General features: G+C 37.8%; 1 protein-coding gene across 3 annotated transcripts; it reads left to right on the top strand.

Moving 5' to 3' along the window:
* Window positions 1–1,870: 1,870 nt before the first annotated feature.
* Window positions 1,871–21,301, top strand: LOC116755297 (zinc finger protein 883-like). Of its 3 annotated transcripts, none has more exons than XM_032634539.1 (5): window positions 1,871–2,019; window positions 3,261–3,319; window positions 5,308–5,434; window positions 13,147–13,239; window positions 18,153–21,301. In XM_032634539.1, the coding sequence occupies exons 2-5, from the start codon at window positions 3,305–3,307 to the stop codon at window positions 19,718–19,720; spliced, it is 1,803 nt and encodes a 600-aa protein (XP_032490430.1). In that variant the 5' UTR covers window positions 1,871–2,019; window positions 3,261–3,304; the 3' UTR covers window positions 19,721–21,301. The 3 variants fall into 3 exon arrangements, with proteins under 3 accessions (XP_032490430.1, XP_032490429.1, XP_032490428.1); XM_032634538.1 differs by having other exon boundaries at window positions 1,905–2,019; window positions 5,283–5,434; XM_032634537.1 differs by lacking the exon at window positions 1,871–2,019 and adding an exon at window positions 2,344–2,483 and having other exon boundaries at window positions 18,153–19,907.
* Window positions 21,302–24,527: the final 3,226 nt, after the last annotated feature.

Below are 24,527 nucleotides of genomic sequence, written 5' to 3'. Positions count from 1 at the left end.
GCGCCACCAGGGAAGCCCAGCATAGCCTCTTTGATGGCTTGTTGTTAACATCTACCAATTTTTACACATCTATTTTAATTTAGCAATTCTATATTTTAGAATTTGTATTGCAGAAATAATGCAAACATGAAAAGAAGTATAGACACAAATATATAGTGCACATTTACAGTAGTGAAAATTGGAACAAACTAAACATCCATGAAAAAGATTTTTATTTAAAAAAAAAGATATACCCGTCCAATAAATATCATGCAGCCAAGAAATGGCATGATGTAATTCTAAATAATTTGACCTACCAACATGATTATACCCTAACTGAGGATCAAAACAAGTTGTAAATAAGTCAGAGAAAAGAATAATTCCTTTTTGAAAAATGTATTCTTCTAGTGGTCTGCACTGAATAAAGTCAGAGTTAAGCACCAGTTAACCAGTTAACACTGGTTACATTTGGGAAGGAGATGGAGAGTAGGAAGTTGATCCAGTTATCCCATCAAGCACTACTCTTTTGACTAAATGGATCCTGTGTTTTTGTATAATTTAATACAAAATGTTGAAATACATTTATATATGATAAAGAAAATAGGAAATGCTCCATAAAGTGTGAAGGAATAATACTTTTTCAACAGCTTTGCTCAGCCCAGAATTTCAGGTGTATGAAAAGTTGCAAAGTATATTGAGTATTTTGCTAGGCCTATGTCATAAGGAGGGCCATCTAGTCTACATAAAACATACTTGGTTGGGTTATCAGTTTATTATATAGTCATATTTAGCTTTAACACTTGGAGTTCAAGGATTTTTTTTGTAGAAAATCACTGCCAAAAGCAAGTTTGTGTGCCTGATGCATAGTGAAGCCAAAGAAACCAAAAGGAAGTTTGGAGCAGATAAAGTTTTATTGAAAAGGCTAAGGAAGGAGAAATGGTGGCTCATGCTTAAAAGACCCAAACTCCTGCGTGATTTGGGGGTAAGAGTTTTTATAGGTAAAATTTCAGGCAAGAGCTACAGGGTGTGTTACTGTGGTTGGTGGTGAGCTAACAGGGTGGTGTTCAGGAATCTTGTGCTCCACCTGAAGCTACCATCCTCCAGCGGGGTTGCAGCCCTGGTTTGTGGCCTTAGTTCCTTCAGAGGAACTGAAATATATGTTGTTATGTATATCCCTTGAGGAGGAACGAGGTCCCTGCTTTATAGTTGCACTATTGGTTTTTTGATGGCTCCACCTTTCTTCTACATTCCATTCTTTCCCCTATTAGTAACTGTCTGAATCTGCCCTTTGGAACTCAGGGATGGCCTGGGAGGCTGAAGTCTTTTGCCTACAAAAAAGCAGGGGACAGGGAAAGCTTTTTGTTCCTATCAGGGCCCTGCAGGGTCCTGCTTGGTTTCAAAATTGCAAAAAATGAAAAAAGATATCTGTTCCATTATGAATAAACTGGTGAATTCACTTTTGAAAAAATACGCTATTTGTCCTTTACAAAGGAAGCCCACATGATGGCAAGTAGGTTAACTAATGCACAGACAGAAAATTCTATTCCATTAGGAGGACATTTTCTCAAGACTATAGGGATTTAGCAATTTGGACAATCTGATTTCAGCCATGAGCTTTCCCAGTTTTGTCCTTGAACCTCCACATACGCCAGGTATGAAGATGGCCTAAGACCCACAGTGTGACACACCCGATCCAGCGTCTCTGGGCACCGTGGACCCTTGGACAAGCATTTCTCCCATATTTCTACCCAGCAGCAGGAAACCGATTGCTCTGTTCAAAGTCAGTTTAGAGAGCGCGCAGAGAGCGAAGGGAAATGTAGTCTCTCCCCTCCACCTTCCTCCTGGTCTCTAGGGGCTCCCTCTGCGCAAGTGCAACTTAGGCCCCGCCTCTTCCCTTTTGAGTTCACAGGTCTGGAGCGGGGAAGATTGTGGAGCGTTTCTGTCGGGGTGTCATGTGCGAGAACTGCGCAGCCGGGACGGGGACTTCGCGTGGCCTGGAGCTTTGCTGAGAGCCGCATTCTTGTGGCGGGGGCGGAAGTGGTACGTCTCGGGCCGCCCTCCGTCCCAGGCGGGGCCGCAGTGCCCGTGTCTGGCCTGGATCTCGGCCCTGGGAAGGTGGGTGGGGTGATCCCGGTTCTGGCCTCGTGGTCTCGGGGGCAGGTGGAGCTGAGACCTGTTAGGAGCGGAGACGGTGCGTGTGGGGACGGAATGCCCGGCCCCGCCTGCATCTGACGGGGGGACGCCGGGGCGGACAGTGGGAGGGAAAGCGCGGTGGTCACGCTGGCCGTGAGCGGGCCAGAAAGCGCGGGAGGAGGGTGTGCTGGGCAGCCCTCCTCTGGAGCGGGAGAGACCCGGTCATTTACAGCAGTGTCACCGGTACTGTGGGCGGAAGAAGTAACCTGGGGACGAGTCAGGTCTGCAGAGGAAGCTATGAATAATGCCTGCTTCATGGCGTTGTTATGAGAATTCGATATGGGTCATTTGGAAAAAGAGCCAAGTGCCAGGTACTGACCGCCGAAAAAGTGATAATAGATGTTGTTGTTCAGAAGACACTTTGTTGTTTTCCTTGGGTGGTTTACATAAGCCTCGCAATTATCTCGTGATAGCGGTATGAGCATCTGCTTTAAACACACGTTAAGCAGAAAGCAGATCTGAGTCTCAGGGTAGTGAGGTGGTCCTGAGTTTGAGAGCGCTGGTCACTTCTCCAGCCTCACCCGGAATGTGACAGAGCCAGGAGTCGAACGGTCGTTCATACCGTTCAGTCATCAGACGAAACTTATCAAGAGTCCCTTTTGAGCAACTGCAGCCCACTAGAAAGTAGTAATTTTTAAAACTTTGCCATAAAGCACCGCATCCTTTTTTTTGGGCATTCTGTGGATTCTCTAACTCAAGGGGTAAACAGTTTTGCTAGAAAAATAGGTAAAAGATGCAGCCTGTGTCTCTTTTTCTTACTGTTAATTTTAATGAAGTAGTGTCATCCTTGGCTGCACTTCAATCATCTGTTGTTCATTTTTTGTTTGTATTTAATTAAATCAATTTACATCAATGGACAAAATTATTTTTACCAAATGAGAGTGGTAGGTTTAAGCCCCGTGATCATTTCAGACTGGTAGGTGGACAGATGGTGTTTCCACAGGGTCTTTCCTTTGCCTTTTCAAGGGCTAAAGGGATGCTGTAGGGAGGCTGCTTCTCAGCTGGACTGCTGATGTGATTGGGAGGTGAATGTAGGAACTGTAAGGCAGGCCAGGTGTCCTGACCCTTTGCTCTTTTTGTCCCCCTAGCTGAATCTTCACCGTCCTCTACACTGTCCCAAAAACTACCGAAAATGAACATATCTAAGGTGAGCTCTTTATTCATCAGCTACTTTGTGCTGTGATAGATTTAACTTGATTTCAGATTGCTCTCAGCTTGTGTTACACATCCTTTATCAGTGTAAGTTATTTCTCTTTCATAATCGGTTTAAGATTTTACTTGAGTCATGAATCTACACTGAATTATATTGAACACCTTTTTGTATCTTTTGGAGTAAAGGTATAGCTTATTTTCTTTAATCTACAAATATTAGATGTAGCTGAAATGGGTTTTAGAATGTTAACTTACTCTTGAATTCCTGTGTAGACCCTATTTGCTCATGGATGTGTTTTTTTGTTTTTGTTTTTAAATTTGTAACTGACATCTTTTTGCTAATATCATATTTGAATTTTTATTCCTGTATTGACAAACTAGATTAGCCTATAATTTTGTTTTCTTGTATACCTGACCAACTGTGGTATCTCGGTTGTGCTAGTCTTTTCAGGGCACTTTCCTGCTCTTTTCTCTTCTCCCCTCCCCTCCCTTCCCCTTTCCTTTCTCCTATCCCCCTTCCTCTCTTTTTCTCTCTCTCTCTCTCTATTTCATATGAGAAAATCACCTGCTATATATTTCCTTAAACTTACCTCTAAAATCGGGCTTTGTGAGTACATCTGCTTTTTTGTGTAGATGTAGATTATTGAATCACTTTATTTAAACAATCATAGATCTAGTCTGGTTTTCTATTTTTTTAATTACTACATTTTCAGAGAAAATTGTACATTTTTATCTGTTTTTAAATGTGTTTCATAACCTTGTTGATTGTATTCTCTTATATCTGTTTTGTTATATCTATAATTTCTGTTTTCATATATTTAAATTTTTTACTTAATACAGGGAATGCTGATCAGAAAGCAACCAAATGTGTTGCTGTTTGGCCCTGTCATAAATCTAGAATTTCAGAGTCTGAGGATGGGTTGGAAATTTGTACAGGTAGTGTATTCTAAATACTGAGTTGAGGGAGCATACACTCAACCATTTTGCTGGTTCCCACTTCATTAAACCAGCTGTCAGTTTCTTTTTTTAGATAGGTGATACGTTCCTCTGACTCTAAAATCTAAGCAGAAAGCAGACTCATTGAGGTCTGTGATCATTTTGAATTTTTTGTTGTTGTTCAAAGAATGAATCAAGGTTATTGTTATTACTTTTTTCTAGTGGAGTTTTTTAGTCTTGCATGATTTTTTGTCAGAATATACTTTCTCCATTGAATTGCCCAGACACCTAAATTAAAGAAATGTGTGTGTGCACATATGTTTGTATATATCATTTTTAGACTTTCTCTTCTTTTGATCTGTGTGTTTCACTTTTGTTAACATCACACACTATCTAGAGGTGGCTGTATGGTATGTCTTGAAATCAAGTAATATCAGCTCTCCAGCTTTATTGTTTTTCAAAATGGTTTTCATATTCTAGGATGTTTGCCTTTTTACATAAATATTAGAATTAGGTTCTGAATCTAAAAAAACCTGGTAAGCTTTTAATTATGATTTCATTGAATCTATAGCTCTCTTTGTGGAGAACTGATACCTCCACCATATTGAACCTCCTAATCTATGAATTCAATATTTATCTCTGTTTACTAGGTGTTTTAGAGAATTTTGAGGTGAGAAAGGGCATCACCTGACTTATAATTTAAAATATAACTCTGAGAATGGACTCTAGTGAGACAGTGGTGAAAACAGAAGAGTTAGCAGGCTCTTTCAGTAATCCTTTCAAGAAATGATGATGTTAGCAGCTGTACTTTGAAGTGATCAAATTTTGAATGGATTTTGAAGGCAGAGCCAAATGTATGAAAATGCCTGCTTCCCTAGGACATTGCATATAAAGAGTATACTGTCAGATATTTTTGATAATATGAAAAGATTTTCAGTTTTTGTCTTACATTTTTAACCATAAACTTGATAGGAATTATTTCCAGAGGTATTTTCCATGTCACCTAATTTTGAATTCTTCAGATTGATGAGAAATGTGCTTTCACAGACATCAGTGTCATTCAGGGACGTGACTGTGGAGTTTACCCTGGAGGAGTGGCAGTGTATGAGCTCTGCTCAGAAGACCCTGTACAGAGATGTGATGCTGGAGAACTACAGCCTCCTTGTCTCATCAGGTGAGCCTACTTTATCATGCAAGTCTGCCTAGAGTGCATGTGATTTTCTGCTGCTTCTTTTTTTTTTTTTTTTTTTGCGGTACGCGGGCCTCTCACCATCACGGCCCCTCCCGCTGCGGAGCACAGGCTCCGGACCAGCAGCCATGGCTCACAGGTCCAGCCGCTCCGCGGCATGTGGGATCTTCCTGGACCGGGGCACGAACCCGTGTCCCCTGCATCGGCAGGCGGACTCTCAGCCACTGCACCACCAGGGAAGCCCCTCTGCTGCTTCTTTTTTTTAAAAAAAATTACCTATATTGAGGTATAATTAACAAAAAAGAAAATTCAGCAAGTTTCTGTTTATAATTGAGTGAATTTTGAAAAATGTGTACAGCTGTACCAGCAAAATCATGATACAGATTATTTCTATTACATGAAAATTTTCCTTTCTCAGTCAGTCCTCTCTTCCCACCCATTTTCTGATAATTATTGATCCACTTTCTATTTCAATACATTTGCCTTTTTTGAAATTTCACATACAAGTTTGTGTACTATTTTTTTGTATGGCTTCTTTCATTTAGCTTAATTCTTTTGAGATTCATGGATGTTTGTTGTGTGTATCTGTATTTATTCTTTTTATTGACGAGTAGTGTTTTGTTCTATGCCATGTATTTTCAGTTGTTCATAAGACACTGAGGTCCTTATCAGTTTGGTGCTATCATAGGTAAAGGTGTTATAGATATTTAAGTCCATGTTTTCATTCCCTTGTGTAAAGACTCTAGTTGTGGTTTTCTGGGTCTCACGGCAAGTATTTGTACCTATAAGAACACCTGGTTTTACTGTGCTTCACTTTATTAGGCTTCCCAGATGTTACATTTTTTACAAATAGAAAATCTGTGGCAACCCCTTGGGTCTGACCACATGTATTGCTCCCAGTTTTCAAACAGCATTTGCTCACCTTTATCTCTGTGTCATGTTTTGGTAATTCTCACAACGTTTCAAACTCTTTCATTATTTTATTTGTTATGGTGATCTGTGATTTTTGATGTTATATTGTAATTGTTTTGGGGCATCATGAATTGCACCCATATGAGATGGCAAACTTAATTGATAAATATTGTGTGTGTTCACACTGCTCCACTAACTGGCCATTCCCCCATCTCTCTCCCTCTCTTCAGGCCTCCCTATTCCCTAAGACACAATAATATTGAAATTAGGTCAATTAATAACCCTACAGGGGCCTGTAGGTGTTCAAGTGAAAGGAAGAGTTGCATGTCTCTTACTTAAAATTAAAAGCTAGAAATTATTAGAGAAGAAGGCACCTTGAAAGCCGAGATCAGCTGAAAGCTAGGCCCCTTGCACCAAACAGTCAGCTAAGTTGTGAATGCAATGGAAAAGTCCTTGAAGGAAAATAAAAGTGCTAACTCCAGTGAACGCATGAATGATAAAAAAGTGAAACAGCTCAATTGCTGATATGGAGAACATTTTAGTGTCCTGGATAAAAAGTCAAACCAGCCACAACATTCCCTTAAGCCAAATACTAATCCAGGGCACAGCCCTAACTCTCTTCAATTCTGTGAAGGCTGAGGAAGGCGAGGAGGCTGCAGAAGAAGAGGTTGAATCTAGTATAGTTTGGTTCATGGGGGTTAAGGAAAGAAGCCGTCTCTCTTAAGATGAATGTTCAAGGGGTATCACCAAGTGCTGATGGAAAAGATGCAGCAAGTTATCCAGAAGTTCTAGTTAAGATGATTAATGAAAGTGGCTACACTACACAACAGAGTTTCAATGTAGATGAAATACTCTTCCATTGGAAGAAGATGCCATCTAGGACTTTCAAAGGTAGAGAGAAGAAGTCAATGCCTAGCTTCAAAGCCCAGACTGACTCTCTTGTTAGGGGTTAGTACAGCTGGTGACTTTAAGTTGAAGCCAATGCTCATTTACCATTCTGGAAATTCTAGGGCCTTTAGAAATTATGCTGAATCTCTTTTGCCTGTGCTCTGTAAGTGGAACAGCAAAGCCTGGATGACAGCACATCTGTTGACAAAATACTTTACTGAGTATCTAACCTGTTGTTAGACCTGCTGCTCAGAAAAAAGATTCCTTTCAAAACATGCTCATTGGTTATGCACCTGGTCACTCAAGAGCTCTGATGGAGATGTACAATGTGATTAGTATATTTATGCTTGCTGACACAACATCCATTCTGCAGCCCATGTGTTGAGTTGTTTTGACTTTCAAGTCTTATTATTTAAAAAATATATTTTGTAAACATAGCTGCCATAGATAGTGATTCCTCTATAGATCTGGGCAAAGTCAATTGAGAACATTCTGGAAAGGACTGACCATTCTAGATGCCATTAAGAACATTTGTGATTCATGGGAAAAGGTCACAATATCCACCGGAACAGGAGTTTGGAAGAAGTCGATTCCAACCCTTATGGATGACTTTGACAGTTTCAAATTTTCAGTGAAGGAAGTAACTGCAGATGTGGTGGCAGAAACAATTAGAATTAGAAGTAAAATCTGAAGATATGTCTGAATTGCTTCAATCGCATGATAAAAATTTAATGGATGAGGAGTTGCTTCTTGAAGAAGCAAAGAAAGTGGTTTCTTGTGATGAAATCTACTCCTGGTGAAACCACTGTCCATAAATTTAAGGGTTTATTTCTGGCCTCTCAATTCTCCATTGTTCTCTGTTTTTATTCTTAATGTGTCTATTCTTACACCAGTACTACCTTAATAGTATAGTACAGTATTGTGATTTACAATAAGAAAGATATATTTGGTCTTCATCCCTGTTCCTGGCACAGAGTTCTAAAACCCTGGCAATTTCAAAGTGATACGAGAGATCGAGGTGTCTTACTCATAACAAGCCCCTTTCAACCATGCCTGAGTTCATGTTACTGAGGTGACTTTTGGAAACCCCCTGAGGATATAGGCTTGTTGCCGAGAATGCCAATCAAGTGACTAGAGAGTTGGGACTTTCAGGCCCATCCCCTGACCTGCAGGGAGGGAGGGGGCAGGGCTGGAGATTGACTTAATTACTAATAATAATTATTCCTGTATAATCAAGTCTCCATAAAAATGTCTGAACTGTGGGGTTCAGAGAGCTTTGTTGTTGGTGAACACTTGTAGGTGGTGGGAGGCTGATGCTCCTGGACAGGGCATGGAAGCTTTGCCTTATGCAGCTTTTTTGTCTGGCTGTTTCTGAGTTGTATGCTTTGTAATAAACCTGGCAATCTATTAATAGTAAGCAAACTGTTTTCCTGAGTTCTGTGAGCCATTCTAGCAAATTAAACCTCAGGGCCAGGATGTGGGAACCTCCCATTTATAGCTAGTTGGTCAGTAGCACAGGTAGTAACCTGGGCTTGTAATTGGCATCTGAAGTGTGAGGAGAGGCAGTCTTGTGGACTCAACCCCTAGCCTGTGAGATCCGATGCAAACTCCAAGTGGATATGTCAGAACTGAATTGAATGTAGAACACCTTGCTGGTGTTGCAGAGTTGCTTGGTAGTGGGGAAAACCTCTACACACTCAGTGACCAGCAGTGAAGTAGTATTGAGAATACATAAGTATTCTGTGAGTAGAGACAATAATATAAATGAGAAACAGTAGTGTTTTCTGTAAACAGAGTAATTGAAAAGTGTGAGCTCTCCAGTTTTTTTCTTTGTCAATTTCTGTAAAAGAAAGGAGCTGTGATTTTGTTAGTGGTTCCATTGAATCTGTAGCTCAATTTCTGGAGTATTGCCATCTTGACAACATTAACTCTTCTGATCCATGAACATTGAGATTCCAACCCTTATGGATGACTTTGACAGTTTTTTTCTATTTATTTAGGACTTTTAAAATTTATTATAATGATATTCTGTAGATTTAAGTGGTCTATTTATTTAGGACTTTTATTTATTTAGGACTTTTTTTCTATTTATTTAGGACTTTTAAAATTTATTATAATGATATTCTATAGATTTAAGTGGTCAAATTTTATACTTTTGTTAAAGTTATTTTAAGTATTCTTTATGATGCTCTTTTAAATGAAATTGTTTTTATTTTTCATTTTAGGCTTGTTCATTGCGAGTGCATGGAAATACAACTGGGTTTTGCATATTTCCTTGTATTCTGCAACCTTGTTGAACCTGGTTATTAGCTTTCGGAGCTTTATTTATTTTTGGAATCCTCAGGGTTTTCTATACTGATTTGGTTTACCTTGCCCTTCCTTTCTTTGCTGTTTTATGATAAAATTTAAGCTCATGAATTGAGACTTGGTTTTACTTTTTTAATGTAAGCATAAGGCGCTATATTTTTCTTTGAAAACTGCTTTAGCTGCATCACACAAGTTTTGATGTTATGTTTTTATTTTCATTTAATCCAAGATATTTTTTTAAATGCCTGGTAATTTCCTGTTTGATCCATTGGTTTTGTAGAATTTGTTTACTTTCTAAATATTTGTTTCGTAATTTCTTACTGTTACAATTTTTATATCCTTTTTTGTGTGTTACTCTGGATAATATTTCTTGCATGATTCAGTCTTATTAAATGTATTGAAATTTGTCTTAGGGCCTAACATATGATCCTGGGGAATGTTCCATATGTGACTGAAAATGGTATTTTTTCTAGATAGGGATTAGTTCCAGTGGGCTGATTGTATTGCTTAAAGCTTCTATATCCTTTTAATATCTTATCTATTTGTTCTATTAAATATTGAGAAAGGAATGTGAGTATCCAAGTCTAATTTATTTATATCGTCTTTCCTTTTTAATAGGATTTGCTTCATGCATTTTGAAACTCTGTTTTTAAGTAGTAAACCACTTAGGGTTATTACATCCTCTTGGTGGATTTTCCCTTTTAGCATTTTGAAGTTTTTATTGATATCCCTGGTAATATTTCTTTCTCTGAATTTTGTACTGTATAGTCAGTCAGACTTTCATTTGCTTCTTGTGTGCTTCGTATGATATATACTTTTCTCTGTCCTTTTATTTCTAACCTATCTTTGTCTTTATATTCACAGTTGGTTTCTAAGAGACAGCAAGGTTGTCTTGATTTTTATTCACTCTGACAATTTTTGTGTTTTAGGGAAATGTTCACATCACTTATATTTAATGTTATCTTTGTGGTTGATACCTTCTGTTTTTTTCTGTCTTTATTTTTCTTTCCTTTTCCCTGGCTTCTCTGTGCTTTTTGTTTTTTAATTTTTGGCCACACCATGTGGCATGCGGGATCTTAGTTCCCCTACCGGGGACCAAAGCCACATCCTCTGCAGTGGAAGCGCAGAGTCTTAACCACTGGACTGCCAGGGAATTTCTTGTGCTTATTTTTAATGAATCTCTTTTACCCACTTTTGGCTTCTATGAAATGTACTTTTTGTTTTCTAGTGGTTGCTAAATATACATCTCTGAAGTATCAGTCTACCTTCAAGTAATACTTGTTACTTCAACTATGTCATAAGAATATTACAACAGACTATTTTCACTTTCTTTCATCCTTTGTGTTATTGTTGTTATTGATTTTATTTCTACATATCTTGTAATCCCCATAATGCATTATCTTCTTATAGTGTTATTTTCACTTCAATATGTTTTTAAAATGAGAACAATATTTTATTTACATATCGTCCATTTACAGTTCTCTTTATTTCTTTGTGTAGATTCAAATTTACACTTTGTATCATTTGTTTAAATCTAAATGACTTATTTTAACTTTTCTTTTAGATCAGGTCAGCTGGCAGTGGGTTCATTTATTTATTTGTTTGTCTTAAAAAGTCATTATATTTTTCGATATATACTAGCGCTCTGAGTTCTGTTTGAGTTCGCTCAAAATTCCAAATAACTGGTTTGGGGAGAGAAGAGGAGCCTCATTTGATTTGGGGGCTGTTGAAACTTAATATTTAATTTTGGATCCTTTTTTTAGCTGAGAAAGTTGGTAAGGTGAATGATACACTGAATGTGTAAGATAAGTATAAACAGTTTGAAAATCTTATGTTTGGGCATATTGACTTTTTTTTTAAGCTGCCATTTAGAATAAATCAAAGGGGAACAGAAATGTCTGCTATTCTAATATTAAAGACTTTTGAATCATCTTGGAATTGGTTAGAAGTGCAATCTCTCATATATCATCCCAGAACAACAACTTAATAGAGTGCTCAGTTGGCCGGGTGCCCATTGAAATTTATGGGGAATTCTTGGAGGCACTGAATGTGGCAGGTTTATTAAGACCGTATAGTCCTTTGACCTAGGAGGCCAGTGACGTTTCAGAGTGCCTTTGAGGTCAAAAATTGTGATGATGACACTAAGATATTAGCCTTTTTCACCATTCACAAGTAAACAATGGAGTTTTCAAGTAACTGCGTGGCCAGACATGATAGAACGAATAGAGCAGGAGCACGGGAGAACCTAGATGTCTTATTAAAGAGATGTGTCAGTTTTTATTTCTAATGTAAATATTGGTAATCCATAGCACAAAATCTTTTGGAGTCTTCCAGTGTTTTTTCCCCCAGGTGATATATTTTCCTGCCTTTACTTCCAATTTGTGACTTTTCTTTATAACTTTGTTTTCTCACCACGTTCCTGTTTTCTCTATCTTCATTAACATGTGGAGTGTATTAATAATAGCAGTTTTAACGTCCTTGGAGGCTAATTTAATCTCAGGTTACATTTCTTCTTCTGTCCCATTGATTGACTTGTCTCCTTGTCGTGAATCATGTTTTCCTTCTTTTCATACTTGGTCTCTTTTGATAGTGTGCTGCATGCATACTGTGAATTTTACACTGTTGGCTGCTAGATTGTCTTGTGTTTGTTTAAATACTTTGGGGCATTCCTGGGGGGGCGGTAGTAAATGACTTGGGAGTAACTTTAATCCATTAAGTGCTGGCTTGTAATTAAGCAAATTAACTAAATTAATTCAATGTTTGCTTGTTATTTGAGGTCTAGAGCATTCTTGTTTAGGACTAATTTGGTCACAGTAGTGGGACAATAATACCCTTTTGTGAACAGTGTCTAATACCTCATGTATTCCACATGTATTAGAAGATCTTTCCACTCTTTCTAAACATCCTGTCTGTGTTTACGCTTTGGGAATTTTTCCACCTATTGCATTTGGGTTCTTTTCCTCCACTGTTGGAAGTTTTCTTATATGAATATACAAATTTTACTCAAGGTGACCTTTCTGTTGGAGCTTCCCGCTTCTCTCTCAGTGTACCTCTTTCCTCTGAAATATTTTACTCCAGAAATTCTAATTGTTTTGGCTTTCCTGAGCTCCCAACATTGCCTTCTGTAGTTACTGAGATCAGCAGGCTGTGATTCGGTGTCTTCTTCCTGTACCATAACCTAGAAATTCTATTTCTTCCCTTCTCTCAGAGATCCTTGTCTTCCAGTACCATTGTCCAGTGTGTAATGCCTAAAGGTCATTATTTCATTGATTTTGTATGGTTTCCGGTTGTTTGGCATGTACCATTATTCCTCTTACACCATCATGGCCATGACTGGAAGTTCCTATGCAGAACCTTATTTAAACCTCTGTACCTGTAGACTCAATGTTATGTATCCTTATGATTCAGGGGTTTAAGGAGATCAATTTCTTTTTAGATTCAGAAAAAACAACATTGTAGTTTCCTCTCCAAAGGAAAGGTCAAATGAGCACCATAACTATGCTACTCCCTAGAACTATTCCTTCCTTCACATTCATATGCATTAAAGCCAATGCAGCTGATCCAAATCCTAAATTATTTCCCATTTGCAGGGTATTGTTTAACAAAACCAGATGTAATCGTCAAGTTGGAGCAAGACGATCCATTGTTGTTAGAGGAAGAGATTCTAAGCAAGAGCCATGCAGGTGAGTTATTGAGTACAGTAGACAGGTCTCCAGGGGAAATAGGATCCAAAGTGGTCACTTAGAGGTGGACACCAGGAAATTGTTTAAATGCTTCCCCTTTTGAGGACTTATATCTTGAAGTTTAGAAAGAGTAGACCTAATATGATGTAGTAAGGGAGTGTGTAAGAAAAGGGATAAAATATAAGCACATTGATGTTCTCACTTTGCAGACAGTAAAATGGAAGATAGAAATCCACCTACGTAGATAGTAACTTTAAATATGAATGATATAAGCATTTCCATTCAAACATAAAATTTACTGATCTTTCATGTGGGTAATTTTCTTCAGTTTTATGCACTGCTACCTTAGATAGAAATCAAGAGTCAGTAAATTATGTGTTTGCTCCTGGTTTCTCTATTGTTTCTCTAGCCTGTTTAATTATCTCTACCCTAGTACCATTTCATATTGATTATAGCACCTTTATGACATGTTTTAATAATGAGCTGATCAAATTTCAAAATAATACTCATGAGGCTTTGTTTGGCATTATGCTAAACCTTGAATTTAACTTTGAAAAATTGAATTGAACCTTAACTAAGATCAATGAGTCCTGAATTATTTTTAAATGTTTACTTCATTTACAATTTTTTATTTCTAATTTTCCAAATTAATTTTAGGTATGTCTCTGATACGGTCTAATAGCATTTTCTTTTAATAGTTGACCTTAGCCCATTCATATTGATTGACTGTCCATTGCTTCTATAATGCAAACTTATGTATAATGTTACAGAAACTCTTTTCGGTAATAGGCCTGTTTCCTTTATTTTTTAAAATAAGTGTATTTTTCTCCCAGTAATTTAGTTAAGTTGTACTTTGGCTTAAGTAGTGACCTTAAAAATTGTAATCTCAGGACTTCCCTGGCAGTCTAGTGGTTAAGACTCCGTGCTTCCACTGTAGGGGGCATGGATTTGGTCCCTCATCAAGGGAACAAAGGTCCCACGTGCAATGTGGTGTGGCCACAAAAAAAAATTATAATCTCATGTAATGGCTTAATCATCTATTTATTTAGACAGTATCTGATAATCACCTGATATGAAACCAGTTATGAGACTAAAATGCTTATTTTCTCTTCTGTCTCATATTTTAACACGCAACTTTAGTTTCTGTTAAAATCTCTTAATTTTTAGCTTTTGAATATCAAAAATGACTATTACTTGATTTTAAAAACATGTATTTTGGTTCCTAGTTTTTCACGATGAGAAAAACATCAGGATTATATCTCATCGCTTTCGTTACATCTTCCTCCTCCACATATTGGATATATTTTTTCTAAACGTCCAAATTCTTAAGGCTTCTAAAAGAGAGTTGTAAAACAGTACAGAAATGAGAGCAAACAATTACTCTAAATTTTATGAGTGATGTGACCTGCAGAAACTTGTGCTTAAGAAAGTCCTGAAGTTTCCCTGATACAGTCATATTCTATTTCTTGATGAGGATGATAGTTCCGTGGCTGGTCACTCTGTGGTATTATTATAATGGACAGAATAGTTGTATATATTTATGCTAAATTTCATATTTTTATAAATGTGAGGAGACAGATCATACAGTGAGAGATGATATTTGTTACAAATGTACTTCAGAAAGGATTTGTTTCTATAATAGATAAAGAATTCAGATCTCAAGACAAGTATCTTCTTAGTATGGCCTTCTGTGACTATTATATTTAAAATGTCACCCCTGTCCTTTCTTCTGTTTTATTTTTCTCCCAACCACTCATCACCTAATATACAATTGTCAGGTATTTTGTTTTCTGTCTGTCTCTTTCCACTGGAATATAAGCTCTCTGAGAACAGATATTTAAAATATTTCATTCACTGATTCGGCACCTGAGACAAAAACTTGGGACTCAAATATATGTTAAGTGTTAAACTACTGAAATTGTGAGTAAAAAGTCAAGCAACCCATTAAAAAAAAAAGTTAAAGTCCATAAACAGTTATTTCTCAAAGAAGGGAATAAATGGAATTTATGAGAAAAAGTGCTCAATTTGGGTAATGTGGGAAGTACAAATTCAGATTGGATCTCATATAGCATGATTTTATACCCACTCAATTCTCAAACATGAAGAGGTCTTATGATTCCAAGAGTATGAGAATATCATGTAGGGAAGCATCTACAAGACAGGTAGCAGAATTAATTGGTGTAAGTATTTGGGAAAACAGATTAGCATTTTCTTTAAAGTTTAACATGCCTGGGACTTCCCTGGTGGTCTAGTGGCTAAGACTCGTGCTCCCAATGCGGGGGACCTGGGTTCAATCCCTGATCGGGGAGCTAGGTCCCACATGCCACAACTAAAGAGTTCACATGCCACAACTGAAGATCCCACATGCCGCAACAAAGATCTTGCATGCTGCAACTAAGACCTGGCACAGCCAAATAAATAAATATTAAAAAAAAAAAAAAAGTTTAACATACCTGTTCCCCATGACTCAGCAGTTTCACTCCCAGATTTATCTTCTAGAGTTTCCTACACTTTTTCACTGGGAGACAAAAATGAGACTTTCTTCATACAACATTTATAAAAAGCTCAAATCTGCAAAGAACCTCAATACTTATTCACAAGTGAACTTAAAACTAAATCATGATGTAGCAATAAAATGGAACATTGTACACTGTAGGGCAATCATGGTCTATGAATCTAAAATGAAAATTGTGCATATGAAATCAAGCAGAAGATGTTTATAGGTAGAAAAATGCCATACAAATAATGGTCAGAAACATAATAAACTGAATAGTGCCTCATTATTTGGAATAAGAGTGTTAAAACACACACATACACAAATTAAGATATACGTAAAACTAATGTGTGTGTATAAATAATTTGGTGTATTGTAATGCACCAAAAAAGAATATTCCCTATTCCTCCCTCCTCTAGGATGTAATATATAATTAATATTGTACAGTTATATTAGGGTTGACAATAGAGCCAGGTAGGTGAGAGGTATTTCATGTTTATCGATGCACCAGTCAAATTTCTTTGACTTCTGAATCATCCTGTATATTGGCATTGAACCTGAGCCAGTGTAACCAAGAGTGGTCTGGGTAGCTCTGAAGCATACTGCACTTTTAAAGACAACTGATTTATTTTATATCACAGAGGGGTGCAAAAATAATCACAGAATGAGAGTTCTGTTCCAGATTTAGGAGCACAAAGTTGCATGAAATATATTTTATAGGATCTAAACTGGTATCAGCTGAGAGACAAACCATTATTTTAGGGATAGCTAAAAAACTGTGGACATGCCATAAATTTTAAGATGCATCCTGATTGAATGATGGTAATTTACTTAAAAGTGTGTGCCTCAATGTGCATGTGTGCTCTCCAGGTATTCATTGTTAAGATAAATGGTATAGGCAGCACGTATTGTGAGAGTGTAAATTACTGGTGGGAACCTCTTAGAAGGTATTTTCTTGGTCAAGTTTAGAGAATAGCATTGCCTCAAAAAATATCTAGATTAATTGTTAGTCCTTAAGTTGGGATGTAGGGTTATGTAGAGAAAGGATGTGGGTAGAAGATAATTGTTGAAAATGAAAAATATTATTGTTGTTAAGGAACCACTGATGGGAGACAAATAGCCTGGCCAGGTTAGATTGGAAAATATCGTGGAGTTGTGGAATGATAGCTAGAATATCTCATGTGCCTGAAGTTGGTAAAAAAGGTTATTTTCCAAAATGATGCCACTTAACTCTTTTTATCTGTGGTATTTAGAGCAGTGTGTTCAGTGCCATCTTAGGTTTTAGCATAGGGCTGGCATTTTATGTAGAAAGTGAAAATAACCTAGGTAAGAGCAGTCAAATATATGAAAGAAACTTTTATGAGAAATGAATAAACTGTACATTTCTAAATAGGCTTTTGGAAACAGGTTGAAACGTGATATTAAAGGATCTCAGTTAATAGAAGCTGTATGTTCAGAAGTAGATGGAATGCTTACATAGAGATTAGTCCTGGTTAAGACTAGTTTTAGGGGGAATTCCCTGGTGGTCCAGTGGTTAAGACTGCAGGGGGCACAGGTTTGATCCCTGGTCAGGGAACTAAGATCCTGCATGTAGTGCAGTGTGGCAAAAAACAAAAACAAAACAAAAAAACTAGTTTCAGGTGAGTGAGTGATCATAATGAAAAGGGAAACTTGTGATTTGATATTCAAGAGAAGTTTGTTGTTTACCAGCACTGATATAATAAACTAAGGCATCAGAGCCAGCATATAGAAGTGAATTCATTCCAGGTCAATATATGGTTTTACCTCTCATCAGTTTTACACTTCTTATACATTTGTAATTCTGTGAATAACTCCAGGAGGATTTGAGCTTGAGCTATAGAATTGTTTCTTTAATCAGAAGAAAATCAGTTCAATTATGAATTTATTTCAGTGTTGATGTGTAGAATAGAACAGAGGGAACTCCAGCTGGAAGCTTGTAGACTAATAAGTTCCTACCATCATAATCTTTAGTTGGAAGTATAAAGACCTAGACATTGATATTCTTCCTCAGTCCAATCCCTTCTCTGATATATTGTTTGAAAACCCTTACTGACTGATTTTTCTTGTAGTTCTACTTACTGCTAATAATCAGTCATCCCAGTGTCTCATTTTCCAGTTGCCTGAGTGAATCACTTTTGAGAGTCCTCTATTAGCTATTTACTGTTCATTTCCTTATTTTTAAAATGCCAGCTATATAGAGATAATCATCATAATTTTGGTGTCCTTTTTTCTCAAGGAGTATAGGAAACATACATTTGGAATTTATTTATTTTGGGAAGATGTGGTGGCTAGAAACCAAAGAGTCAAATACAATATAGGGCATATATATAAAGGCTGCATCCTATAAGAAATGTGTTTTAAGGCTTATAAGGCATTTTTATTTTCTTTATTTTATAAGACTGCAAACTTGATAACCTCTTAGAGAAAAGCCTGGCAAATCAAGGAAAATATTTGCAGCAAGACTTTTTTACTCAACTTCAGAATACAGACACAGGTGAGAAAACTTTCAGCCAGAAGTCACACTGCAGAGAACATCAGAGCACTCACTCAGAAATAAAGCCCTTTGAAATTGGAAGTAACTTAAGCCCTAATGCAGCCCTTACCATATCCCAGAAACTTGACACAAAGAGGAGCTTCTGTGATGATACCATATTTTGGCAAACCTTATACCCTCAGACTACCTTTACTGTACATCAGAGAACTCAAATGAGTGTGAAACCCTATGAAGAATGTGGAAAATCCTTCTCTAGGAAGTCATACCTCATTGGACATCAGAGAACTCATAGTGGGGAGAGACCTTATGCATGCAATGAATGTGAGAAAACTTTTACCCACATGTCATACCTCAGAGAACATCAGAGAAGTTGCATAGGGGAGAAACCCTATGAATGTATTGAATGTGGGAAAGCTTATGGCCATAAATCAACCCTAAAAAGACATCAGAGAACTCACACAGGGGAGAAACCCTATGAGTGTAGTAAATGTGGAAAAGCCTTCTATAGAAATTCTCACCTCACCGAGCATCAGAAAAGTCACACAGGGGAGAAACGCCATGAATGTACTGAATGTGGGAAAGCTTTTACCCACATATCATACCTCAGAAAACATCAGAGACGTCACACAGGGGCGAAACGCTATGAATGTGGTGAGTGTGGAAAATCTGTCTGTAGGAAGTCATACCTCATTGTGCATCAGAGAATTCACACAGGGGAGAAAGCCTATGACTGTAATAAATGTCGGAAAACTTTTAGACATAAGTCATCCCTAAAAATACATCAGCGTACTCACACGGGAGAGAAACCCTACGAGTGTAATAAATGTGGAAAATCCTTCAATAGAAAAAGTTACCTTAGTGATCATCAGAGAAGTCACACAGGGGAGAAACCCTATAATTGTAATAAATGTGGAAAATCCTTCCATAGAAAGAGTTACCTCACTGAGCATCACAGAATTCACACTGGGGAGAAACCCTATGAGTGTAACAGATGTAGAAAATCCTTCTATAGAAAGTCTTACCTCATTCTGCATCAGAGAAGTCACACAGGGGAGAAACCCTATGAGTGTAACAAATGTGGAAAATCCTTCTATACAAAGTCTTACCTCACTGAGCATCAGAGAAGTCACACAGGGGAGAAACCCTATGAGTGTAACAAATGTGGAAAGTCCTTCTATAGAAAGACTAACCTCACTGAGCATCAGAGAAGTCACACAGGGGAGAAACCCTATGAGTGTAACAAATGTGGAAAGTCCTTCTATAGAAAGTCTAACCTCATTGAGCATCAGAGAAATCATACAGGGGAGAAACCCTATGTATGTATTCAATGTGGGAAGGCTTTTAACTGGAAGTCATTACTAAGTAGACATCAGAGAATTCACACTGGGGAGAAACCCTATGGATGTAATGAATGTCAGAAAGTTTTCACCTATAAAGTCAACCTCAGGTTACATCAGAGGGTCCACACATGAGAGAAACCCTATGAATGTAATACGTGTGAAATATCTCTCTCTAGGAAGTTTCACTTCACTCGGCATCAGAGAATTCACACAGGACAGAAACCTTAGGAGCGTAACAAGGGTGGAAAATCCTTCAAGAGAAATTCTCATCTACCTCTGCATTGTAGAATTCACACGGGAGAAACCCTGTGAATGGGTTGAATGTGAAAAAGCTTTTAGCCAAATGCCAGTCCTAAACACTTCAGAGAACTCACACTGGGGAGAAATCCTATTATTAATGAATGTGGGAACGTTTTCATCTACAAACAACCTCAGAGTATGTCAGACAGTCCCCATGTGGGAGAAGCCCTATGAATGTAATGGATATGGGGAAACTTTGACTGGAAGTGCAACATCAGAGGACTCAGGGGAAGATCAATGAATGTAATAAACCTGGAAATTTTCCCTTTGAGAAATCAATCAACAAAACTCACAGAGAAATCTCTCATGTGTATTGTGTATGGATAGTGTTTCAACCAGATTTCAGCCCTCATTGGACATTAGAGGACTCACACAAGTGGTAAATCCTTGAAATTAATCACTTATGAACAGTCTTTCCACCAGACTACTCAATGGGTGTTAGAAATTTACACAGAAAAAAATTCCTGTAAAGGTAATGGATGAGGAAAACTTCTCTCCCCAAAGACTACCTTCAATTTAATTGTACTGGAATCCAACATGAGGGTTGTGGGAATTATGCACTCTTTATGCAAAAACCATCATCATGTAAATATGTTAGCGGATACATTTGATTAATTAAAATACGTATGTTCCGGGCTTCCCTGGTGGCGCAGTGGTTGAGAGTCCGCCTGCCGATGCAGGGGACACGGGTTCGTGCCCTGGTCCAGGAAGATCCCACATGCCGCGGAGCAGCTGCGCCTGTGAGCCATGGCCGCTGAGCCTGCGCGTCCAGAGCCTGTGCTCCGCAACGGGAGAGGCCACAACAGTGAGAGGCCCGCTTATCACAAGAAAAAAAAAAAAAACGTATGTTCCTATTTTTTCTTACTGTCTTCTGGTCAGCGTATATAAGGAAGGCTATTGTTACTGAATTGCCTCTTCAAGAAAGAAGCCAAACAGTGTTTTCTGCAAGACTTTATTGTCTCAAGGTCAGCAGTGCATTTAGTGTGAACATTAGATTCACTATGCAAAAGTCATAAGCACAGTTGTTTGGAGAACAAATCTGATTCAATCGAGGAGTTGCTGTGAACAGTGGTACTCAATATTTACACTGTAAACAGAAAAAGAAGTATTTTCCGTCTCTTTTAGTTCAAAATATTTTAAAATTATCTGGGAATTTTTTGACCCACACGTTATTTAGAAATGTGTTGTTCAATCTGCAAATATTCTGATATTTATAGCCATGATTTATTAATGACTAGCTTCATTGTCTTGTCATATGAGAAAATGTTTTGTATGATTTCTGCTCTTAAATTTGTTGAATTGTGCTTTCTGACCCAGACTGTTTCCTATCTCAAAGTGCTATCTGAGCTTAAAAATGTGTATTCTGCTGTTGTAGAATAAAGTATTCTATAAGTGTTGATTAGATCCCATTGACTGATGGTACTGCTCAGTTCTGCTATGTGCTTGTTTTGACTGATGAATCCATGAAGTACAAATGGAAGTTTGTTGAAATCTCAGACTATAATTGTTATCAGTTCTTGCCTCACCAATATGGATGATCTGTTTTTTTTTTTTTTGGCGGTACGTGGGCCTCTCACTGTTGTGGCCTCTCCCGTTGCGGAGCACAGGCTCCGGACGCGCAGTCACGGCTCACGGGCCTAGCCGCTCCGCGGCATGTGGGATCTTCCCAGACCGGGGCACGAACCCGTGTCCCCTGCCTCGGCAGGAGGACTCTCAACCACTGCGCCACCAGGGAAGCCCCGGATGATCTGTTTTTAGGCACACACTCTTAAGGACTGTTATATCTCCTTCTTGTCTCTACCCCTTTATCGTTATGTAATACTCCTCTTTATTCCTGATAACTTTCCTTTCTTAAAGTTGGCTTTGTCTGAAAGTAATAAAGCTACTCTAGTTTTCTTTTGGTTTGTGTTAGTATGACATTTTTTTCTTCATCCCTTTACTTTAATATATTTCTTTTTATATTCATAGGGGTTTTGTACAGGTAGCATATTTGGGTCTTTTTTAAATCCACTCTGAGATTGTTTTTTCATTAGCACATTTAGATAATTCACATATATCTGTCATGTTTTAAAATATTGTCTATTCATTGTACTTTTTCATTCTTCTCTTTTTCTTCCTTATATAATTTTAACTGTGTATTTTATATGATTGCATTTTCTTTCTTCTTGGCATATCAGTTATAATTTTTAAAGCTTTAGTGGTTGCCCCAGAGTACAGTACACACTTAAAAGTAATTCAAGTAGCCTTCAAATAATACTCCGTATGCTGGATGCTTGAACAGGATATATCTAGATATTTTTATTTATATATGGCCTGGTATTCTCTGGCTTCCTGGATCTGTGGTGGGAGTGTGTCACTAATTTTGAAAAACTCAGCCATTGTTTTTTGTTGTTTATTTTTTGTTAAGATCCACGCGGCTTGCGGGATCTTAATTCCCTGACCAGGGATTGAACCCAGGCCACGGCAGAAAGTGCTGAGTCCTAATACTGGACCACCAGGGAACTCCCCTAATTTGTTTCTTTTTTCTGCTTCTGGAATCCTAATTATATGTACGTTCCTTCCTTTGTAATTGTTCTCACATTCCATAGGTGTTTTGTCCTTTTTTTTTTTCTTCCATTTTTTCCTCTTGCATTTCAATTTCTGATGTTTCCGTCTTGAAGTTCATTTATTGTTCCTCTACTGTGTCCAGGCTACTTGGGAGCCCATCAAAGGTATCTTCATTTCTGCTGCACTGTTTTTAATTACTAGTTTTTCCCTTAGGTTCTCTCCTAGAATTTTAATCTCTGTTCTTCTAATGTCCATTTGTTCTTGCATGTTGTCCATTTTTGCAAGAGAGGTTTTAGCATATTAATCATATTTTTAAATTCCATCTGATAATTCCAAAATCTGTCATATCTAAGTCTTGTCCTCTTGCTTGCTTTGTATCTTCATACTGTGTTTTTTTCTTCTCTTGTGATACATTGTAATTTTTTGTTGAAAAGCAGACATGATTTATTGGGTACAGAAACTAAGATAAATAGGACTTCAGTGGGAGGGTTAATGTTTATCTTGGTAAGATTTATGCTGGCATGTTCACTGCATGTTCACTGTTTGCTATACCTGTAGGTGTCTAAATCAATTTCCTCTAATATGCTTGTTTTTCTGTTCTTGATTGTCTTTGAGTTTCCCTAGAATTTCCTCCTCAGAGTCTAAATCTTGCAGTTCTTTCAGCTGTAATCCTCTTTTATGCAAGAATCCTGTTAATGAGTTGATAGGTGTGGGGGGAGGGGAAGCATTCTATGATTACATATCAGTCTTTTACTTGACCTGTGCCCCTGGGATGTATCCTTCTCAAGTGCTTCTCAGCTTTTTGTTTCCTGTAGGTGTGAGAAACAGGGAGGCTTGGAGTTGAGTGTTTTCCTTCCCCTACTTGAGTTAGATTAATTCAAAGTAGTTTTCCTTAAGAACAGGCACAGAACAGTATGCTCTGTATATATTAAAAATGGCTCCTTTTCCCCCTCCCTGCTGGAAACACGAGGGGATTTTTCTCTGACCATCATCAGGAGAACTTGGTGGGGCTCCTTGAGGTAAAACTCATGAATGTGTGGCATTTCCCCTAAGAAGAGGCTCACAGGAGTTTCTAAATCTCAAGCTAGTCCATAGTCAACCTCCAGCAGTTTGATTATATTTACCTACCAGTTTCTGGCTCTAGCAGTTTCTTCTCTTGGCAAGCTGTGTTTCTCTGTATTCACCTTTCTTGGGGCATTTGTTTTCCCAGTGACCTCTGTTGTCTTAGAAGTGTTGTTCACTTTGTTAGATTTTCTTCATTGTTGTATAGATGGGACTGACAGTTTCTGACATTTTTACATGTTGGAGTAGAAACCAGAGCAGTCTTCACAGTTTTTGATAATACTGCTAGGCTTGGACTCAAATAATCTTAACACAGTGTACCAGGAGTACAGCTTTCATCCCATGTGTCTGGTGGGGATATTCATTGTCATGTCTGTAAGAAGTAGCTTCTGCAACCCCGGGCGGGCAGAAATGAGAAATTTCAGTGTCCTGCCCCTCCTGAGGTAAAAATGCAGAATTCTGAAATGGGGGAATGGAGCCCATTTGCTGGTTTGAATCTGCTCAGATTACCATGCCCACAGCAAAGATCTGTGGGGTGAGGGAAGGGGAAAGTAGTGCATTCCTATTTCAGACTCTGGCCATTCTTAGTTTAGATTTTCTTGAATGTATGTTTTTCACTTTGTGATATGCCCTTCAGGCAATATCCAGAAACTTAATAATATTTTAAAGACAACTTTATCCAGTTAAATCAGTTATTTTGCTGTTGTTTTGTTTTCTCTTTTTTAATATGAGTAGATAATCCACCACACCTCAGTGGTTAGCCTCAGAAAACCTTCTGGCTGCTTTAAAATTTTTCTCTTTATGTTTAGGTTTTGACGTTTTTCTGTTGTGTACCTACATATTTTCTTCACATTTATGTTGCTTTGATTTTGAGATTCTTGGATACAAAACGTAATTTTGTCACCAAATTTTGGAAATTTTCAATAATTATTTCTTCAAATATTTTATCATTTTTCTGTGTCTTAACCACGCACATTTGATCACTAGTATTTTCTCACAGATCGCTGACAAAGTGTTCACTTGTTTCTCA

Source organism: Phocoena sinus, chromosome 6 (assembly GCF_008692025.1).
Source record: "Phocoena sinus isolate mPhoSin1 chromosome 6, mPhoSin1.pri, whole genome shotgun sequence".
NCBI lineage: Eukaryota > Metazoa > Chordata > Mammalia > Artiodactyla > Phocoenidae > Phocoena > Phocoena sinus.
This window is presented reverse-complemented; position numbering and strand designations above follow the sequence as displayed.